This window comes from Magnolia sinica, chromosome 7 (assembly GCF_029962835.1).
Source record: "Magnolia sinica isolate HGM2019 chromosome 7, MsV1, whole genome shotgun sequence".
Lineage (NCBI taxonomy): Eukaryota > Viridiplantae > Streptophyta > Magnoliopsida > Magnoliales > Magnoliaceae > Magnolia > Magnolia sinica.
The window spans coordinates 67336660-67345033 of NC_080579.1; the positions used below are offsets into that span (position 1 = coordinate 67336660).

At 42.9% G+C, this 8374-nt stretch overlaps 1 protein-coding gene across 1 annotated transcript; it reads right to left on the reverse strand.

Moving 5' to 3' along the window:
- Positions 1-6989: 6989 nt before the first annotated feature.
- LOC131250660 (glycine-rich cell wall structural protein 1-like) lies at positions 6990-7412 on the reverse strand. The gene has a single exon (XM_058250943.1). The coding sequence runs from the start codon at positions 7410-7412 to the stop codon at positions 6990-6992; it is 423 nt and encodes a 140-aa protein (XP_058106926.1).
- Between the last annotated feature and the right edge of the window lie 962 nt (positions 7413-8374).

Genomic DNA, 8374 nt, shown 5'->3' on the forward strand with positions numbered 1-8374 from the left:
CAAGGGGTAAGCACTGGCTGACCACCTAGCAGCACACTCCCTACCTGATTATCAACCATTGAAGACCTTCTTCCCTGACGAGGCCATCCTCTTTATCAAGGGAGAACAAGAAAAAGGAAGGCAGGAGAGTGGACACTCTTCTTCGACGGAGCCGCCAATTCAAGAGGGAGTGGAGTAGGAGCAATTCTTTACTCCCCCGACGATGTCTTGATACCTATCTCTAGGCGCTTAGCATTCAGTTGCACAAACAATGTGGCTGAATATGAAGCATGTATCGCCAGTTTGAAAGAGGCCATCATCCTCAATGTAAAAAGATTATGGGTCTTTGAGGATTCGCAACTCATCATTAACCAGACAAACGACGAATAGAGGACCAAAGATGAAAAGCTGATCCCCTATCACGTCTAACTAGAGAATTTGAGTAAGGAGTTTAATGAGATAACATTCTCATACATGCCCCAGGCCAAAAATCAGTTCACAGACGCCCTTGCCACCCTTGCATCAATGCTGGAGATTCCTAAGGGAATTGCTAAGTGGGGACTTATCATAGAACTTCAAGAAGAGCCCGCTTTCTGTCTGCAGATCAATGAAGCAGAAGCCTTCCCTAGCAGCCATCCATGGTACACAGACATCAAAGAATATCTGGAGAACTAAAAATACCCTGAAGGAGCTACATCAACTGATCATCGCACTATCCAACGACTGGCAACCCAATTTACAATCAGTGGAGGTATGCTTTACAAGCAATCCTTCAATCAAGTCCTCCTTCGCTGCGTGGATGAAACAGAAGCAACCGAAATCATGTCAAAAACCCATGAAGGGGTATGCGGCCCACCATGAATGGTCATATGATGGTGAAAATGATTTTATGACTCTGCGACTATTGGCTAACGATGGAGACAGACTGCTGCAAACATGTCAGGAAGTGCTTCAAATCTCAGGAACACGTAAATTAAATCCATGCACCTGCTTCTGAACTGTACAATCTAACAACACCATGACCTTTCTTTATACGGGGCCTTGACTTCATCGGAAAGGTCAACCTAAAAGCTTCAAACTAGCATGAATACATCCTGGTGGCGATAGACTATTTCACGAAGTGGATAGAAGCAGCATTCTACACCACCATCACAGTGTCTCATGTGGTAAAATTCATGAAGAACAATATCGTTAGTCGGTACGGAGTCCATCGTGCCATCATTACAGACAACGGGTCACCCTTCTTTAATAAAAGGATGGACGAATTCCTCGAAAAATTTAAAATTCAGCACCATCGGTTGAGCCCTTACTGCCCTCAGATGAATGGTGAGGTCAAAGCCGCTAAAAAAACAATCATCCGAATATTCGAGAAAATGATCAAAATATATCATGATTGGTCTAAAATGCTCCCATAAGCACTTTGGGCTTATTGGACTTCTATATGGTTTACTATAGGCGTAACTCCTTTTAGACTCACATACGAAATGGAGGCAGTGTTACCAGTCGAAGTCAAAATTCCATCTCTCTGAGTATTATTGGAAAGCAAGATCGAGGAAGGCGAGTGGCAATAAGAAAGATACAATCAATTGCACCTAGCATATGAAAAACGCATGTGCGCACTAAGCCACTCACAATATTACTAAAGGATGATTGCACAGGCCTACAATAAAAGGGTCTGAAAGAGGAGCTTCAAGGTCGGTGACATGGTTATGAAGCGCATTTTACCATTGCACTTACTAGACCCCAAAGGCAAGTTTAAACCTTCATGGGATGGACCACTGATCATTTGAGAAGTACTTCCAAGAGGTGCCCTTCGGCTCACCAACATGAGAGGAGAAGATCTTCTAGAGCCCATCAACGCTGACAACGTGAAAATCTATCATGGGTAACCATACCTAATTTCGTCAATAATTACAATCATAAAACTAAGGTCCAAAAAAAAGGCACAATCACCCTGAAACATGAGCATCATTTCTTCCCAATACAATTCCAAAAAAAAAGAGAGAGAGATAAAAAAAAATGAAAAAGCATACAGTTCGAAAAAAAATAAAAATAAAAATCTTACAAAGCCATCTCACTTCCCCTAAATAGGATAGTCTGACTCAGACAAACAGCTTTATAATTGTGATCAGAGATGAAATTAAGAAGGTAGCCAATTGGCTGACAATGAAGGAAATCTAACCCCTCTCTCTCTCCTTACTAAAAAAAAAAGAAGAAGAAAAGGAAAATAATGTGCCTAAGCAAAAAGGGCGAGTTGAAAACCTGAAAAAGCAACTCGAGTAAAAACAACGGGCATGTAGTGGACTTGGTGAAAACCAGAAAGGGCGCCAAGGGTAAAAAGAGCATAGCTGCCAACGAGCAGACAAGATAAAAAAATCCAAGACGTAGTGAAAATCTAAAAGGACGCTACGAGAAAAAATGACGGAAAGTCGGTCATAGGGAAATCCTGAAATGGTGCTACAAGTAGAAATGATAAGAAACAAAAAAAAAACAAAAATGCAGGTACACAAGAGGTCGAAGTGAAGAAACATAAGGAAAAAATAAATCATGGATCGAAATTCTGCCAAACTCTACCCAAATCCAAGGAGGATGATCTTAATATGCGCTACCTTCAAGGAACCGGGGATCTCAAGTAAACAACTCAAAAAACCGGATTCGACATGGGCTAAATCCAATGTTCTCATCCCACCATCTAAAGCATAAATTCAAACACAAGCACACACTGACCAAAAATGGCATATACAAAAATATTTCTTTCCTTTCAAAGCTTTGGTACACATCAGAAAAATTTACTATTTTTCTATAGAGACTGCTCAAAAAAAAAAAAAATACAACCCTCTGGAATAAAAGACAACAACAGGCCAAATTAAAGATTGCCCAGTAAGTCTCCCTCTCCTCCCTCATACATTGAAAACCATTGTCTGAGTCTGTTAACCTCCATGTGCAAGAAGAAGACCTCATCCCTCTCCAATCTATAGGACGCTATCATACACTCATCATATCACTGCCCCACCGCCAGACGACAAGCCATATTCACAGGTATGCTAAAGCACAGAAAGCTCAGACAAGAGGTGATCGTGTGTGGCTGATAAAAAGGAAGGGTTAATGAAGGGCCTCTCTTCGAACACTTCAAAGGAGTCATCGACCCTTGAAGGGGACGAAGCTGAATCTCCAAGGATGTCCCTATTAGCTCCATCATCCGTTAAGTGCCAATCGGGAACTTGGTGGTAAAGCGACAACTTTGCCACCTAACGCTAATATGGCACTGTTGCCAAAGGAGGAGCCCAAGACTCGAACTCAAATGCAGTCGCATCCAAGCAATCCTGCCATAAAGTCTAGATCTGCTGGTGAAGAGCTGACATACATAGAGGAAGAGGAGCGTGCCTGAATCCCGAATAAGAAAAAGCAAGGATGTCCTGCCAGAAGCCGAACAGACAAAGGAAGCGAATCGGGTGATAAGAGTAATAGCCTCGAAAGCCCAGCAGGAGTAGAGGAGTACGAGCGGCACTGTAAATCAAAGGCACCCGATGAAAGTGCCCTATTTTTTCAATTAACGTGAGTGTTAAGTTGGCTAAACAAAGAAGCTCCATAGGAAGATCAATCAACCGTCTGCCTCAACCGGATGTAGGCCCGAACTCGCCACAGGTAAATCTTAACCTCACATCCCATGTCCCAAAACACCAGGTAATTAAAACCCTTAAAATTGATTAGAATATCATAGGGTTTTTGGGTTAGAAAACTTTTTCAAAATTTTAGAAAATCTCTAAGTTTTCTACCTTTGTCGATTCATCGATAGACTGATCGATGTAATCGGATAGTACTGTCGATGTCCTCAATGACCAATTGATACCATCAAAATGAGGACAAAAGATGTCCAACAATCACATATAATTCTAGACGGATTTATCGATGAATTTATATACCTATCGATATCATCAATCTTTGAATCTCGAGTCTATCGAAGTTGACTCGATAAAATCGACAGCACATCAAATGTGTCCCTATTTTTCTAAGGAAAATTGTAAAAGCCTCGATATATCGAAGTCTCCTCGATATCCTTGGAATTTAAAGACCGATGATATTGTTAGCACTTAGATGATATCGATTTTGGACACTCTGTTTTCCAGCAATATTTTCACGTTGTTCTATCTTGGATCGAAGGTCACTCGATAGAATCGATATTCAAATATCGATGATATCAAGGCCGGGTCGATGGCATCGAGAATGGACATAATCTGTCCAGCAAGCTCACTGGTAAAATCCTTAGATTTATCGATGCATCGACACGACTATCGATATCATCGAGATTCAAATTCCGATGATATCAAGTGTACCTCAATCATTCCTTTTAACCTGAAATATTTCAAAGGAAGGTCTCTCTCATTTTTCAAAGTGTTGAGGAATCGAACCTTGTGTCGATGATATCGAAGTTCAAAATCTGATGACATCGACGCATGTTCGATTTTCTCGACCAGCTGGCAAAAAGTTTCAAAAGCGTTTAACATTCGAGTTCGTGTCATCGAGCGGCCAGTCGATGTCATCGAGAGTATACGCTCGATGATATCGACCCTGCTCGATGATATCGAACTCTGTAAAAAATGTGACTGTTTTATATCCATTAGAATCTTTTGCCTACTTAGCCCTTGGTTGTTGGACAGAAAAAGAGAGAGTGCCTTTATGTGCTTAACCCCAGATCATATACCCTTAGCCTTTTTCTCTCATGGGAGTTCATCCTCCAATCTACCCTCATCATTGACTTTCAATAGAGTGGATTGGGGAATGAACCTCCACATTCAAGGATCCTCTAACTACTACCTTAATGGCAAATCATTAAGCTGGGATGCCTTGAATGCATAGATAATTGGAATCGCTCTATCTCCTTTATAGGAAAATATTTGAGAGTAAGATTCCATTATAACCTTGACCCAACCCGTTGCCATGTATTGGTACATCTTCTGAGTTGCGGATCAAAGAAGCTGAAGTTCTTCATCAAAGGAGGAGATCTTCAACAATGTGCTGAAAGGGACTCATCTACTTATCTGTAAGTTATTAGAGTCCAGAGGACCCTTGTGATCATTCCTTTGTAGGATTGGGTCTAAGGTGTTTCTCACCCCTTGCAAGTTCTCTAGGAGGCCTCCAACGGGAGTGTATGTGGTGGGTGCTTTGTGTTGACCCTTGCTCTGTGGAGAGCATAAACGTTAGGTCCTTTGTGTAGGTCCTTGACTAAGGTGGTCTAAAAGTTAGGTGCATTGTGTTGACCCTTACTCGTGGGAGCATAAACAAGTGAGGTTCCTTGAGTGGATCCTTGGCCAGTGTGCATAAAATCATGTGCTATGTGCTGACCCTTGCTCGGGGAGCATAAACTGTCAGCCTAGGTCTAGGTTATACTGGTTAGAGGTGAACCTGATTTAAAACCTCCATTTTGAGGTGAACCTGTTGTGAAACCTCCTTAGTGAAATTCGGTACACTTAAGGGTTGAGTGCGTCTGCCGAGAGTGGAGTAGACAAGTAATCGAACCACTATAAAAATGACTGTGTTTATGATTGATGTTTGTCTTTGATTACTTGAGTGATTTCATTAAATGCTTTCATATTTGATCGCACCTCATACACAGTTATATCCATCATAAACTCTGAATTGCATCATGTTTTTCATTAAATTAGTTTTATGATTGGATCCTCTAATTGGCTTGGAAGCCATTAGAGTTACTTTGAAGAAATCTTGTTTTATGAATATTTTCTCAGGATAGGTCTTAATAGGATTTTAAATAATCATAAACATTTAAAAAAGTCCTATTCACCACCCTCTAGGACATATTGGCATATTCCTACTTCAACTAAAGCGGTCATTACCGCAATTTCACCCGACAGAGCCACGAAGCCTCCCAACTAATCTCCCATCCTCGGAACTCAGAAAACATACAGCGATAAAGGGACTCGGTAGCCTCAGCACTAAGAGGGAGCCCGTACAGAAGCAAAAATAGGACATCAGTATGATGGGAATCGGGCCAAGAGAGGCGAGGTGTCATGAATAAGTGCTCTCATAACCACACCTAAAAAGAAAAAAAAATCATACATAAAAAAGGAAGCAGAAAAAGAAAAGAGAAAAAGGTCAAATGCGAAGTACCTGGAGGAAAGAGCAGCACCTTCTGAGGATGTGAGTCTGCCAAGTGAACACTCAGACAAGCCTAGGAAAAGCTCCGCCAGCACCAATGGAACAATACTCTGGTGACAGAGGACATGACGAAAGGTATCAAAAAGAACTATCAAAGATGATCACCGCCATCCTGAAAGAAGAAGATCTACTAGAACACAAAATATTAGTGCATTCAAGCAATGAAGTTGACGAGCAGATCCACCGCCTCCTCGGATAGACAAACATCGATCATACAAGAGCTCAAGGGAGAACTCGCTAGTGCCACCATCAACTGTGGGGAGAGGTACCGAAAATCCAAACCAAGGCTTGAAGTCTAAAGACCGCACCTGACGAGACAGAGGAAGATACGTTTCCTGGGAGAAAGGGAGGCCAGTCAAATGGGACAACTCCTCCAAAGAAGGTCCTAACTCCAAATCATTAAAGGAAAACATGTTCAGCCCCAAAACCCAATCGTAGGATGCAACACTCAGCAATCACCAATCCAGGCGAACTCGATAAAGGTGCAGGACCTCTCTAAACCCCAGAAGATACAGCTCGCGACTCTCAGAGGAGGTCAAACTCCCTATCCAGATGTGTAGTCTCTCTGAATAGGTACCGCAGGACTGCAGGCAATAAGTACCAACTGGCACACCCTCAACAATCTGGAGGCCTGGATCAGTTGGTGAGTCATCAAAAATATGCATCGCCTCATCTAAAAAGTCAATCTCATGGCGACGAAAGAAGCACGATGCTCTCATAGCCTTTTGAAGCGTGTCCTGAAAAGTAACAACAAGTGGACCAGAGTCACCCACAATCATCACATCCGGAGCTGTCAGAAAAGTATCTTCCTCAGGCGTCACAATACTAGGGCCATTCTAGTATAAAGAACTATCAAGACCACCACCTAAATTTCCACCATCACCCAGATTAACAGCTGCACCACCACCACCCATCACAACCTCATAACCTGCACCAAAAATCATGCCCAAACCATCAACAAGGGGGGCACCACCTGTCAAAGTCCCATGATCCACCCCATCCGACCCATCCATCAGATTCTCATAATCCATCCCATCCAAACTATCCATCACACCCAAACCATCAATGTGGGGCCCACCATCCACCAAAATCCCATGATCCGTCCCATCCAAACCACCCATCATACCTAAGCCAACAAGATGGGACCCACCATCCAGCAAACCACCCCCATGATCCACCCCACACATCACAAGCAAGCCATCATCTCCACCATCAAAACCCATGCCATCAACCATGGCCAAATCCAGACCATCCACCATCATCATGGTCCCATCCACACCATCCAATGGCATGTCCACACCTAAGCTCCCAAAAATCAACCCACTAGAACCCCCATCCTCACTACCCAATGGCCCACCAAGTGTAGGCCCATCCAAACCATCAAGCAACCATCCATCTCCCAAACCTCCTCCTACCACCTCACCAAAATCAATCTCACTGTTAATAGTGGTTGGAGCCACACAATAAATGGCATTCACCTCTTTAAGTGGCCCTACCAAACCACCATTAACACCCACCAACCCATCATCAAGAGCTCCATCCATAAATAAGCTCTCACCCACCATCTCATTATAAAAAGTGGAAAGAGGTGCATCATTTACCTCAATGAGTGCACCCATGCTCCCACCAGTGTTGGACCCACCAAGGCTCCCTTAATTTCCAGCCATTGAAAAAGATAGAGCGAAGAAGGCATGATAGAGAAGAGGACAAAAGAAAGGAAAAGAAGACGAGAAGATTCGAGTTGCAAAATATGGAGGGGAATGTCAAGACAGCAACCTCGTATGAACAGAGAGGGATGAACCGCTCGCCCTCGACGTCTGTGCCCATTGCTGCAGCACCTGCAATTATCGGAAGAACAGAAAAAGTCAATGGGCGGTACTTGGATTACCGCCCGCGGTAGTCTGACTATCGCCAGACATGGATTTCGCACCGACCATGCATGGGGTCCGCCATGGATGTCAGGGGAAGCTAAAAAATCAATATTCTGTGCAATCATATCAATAGGAGGGCTTGAAAAGTAATGCGAAAGGCGACATTGGATAAGCAAATTCTGATATATACGATTGGATGTACACATAAGATACATGGACATAAAAGATAAAAGATACTATTCATCAGGTACATAATCGTTCGTATCCTTCGAAGGAACTTTAAGTCCCAAAAGGCCCCCTCCAGTAAAGCGCGCGCCACCACTAAGAGCATAAGTGTTCCTCAGAATGGG

Coding starts and splice junctions, on each gene's coding strand:
- LOC131250660 (XM_058250943.1), bottom strand. CDS start 7,412: ATGGTGGATGGTCTGGATTTGGCCATGGTTGATGGCATGGGTTTTGAT.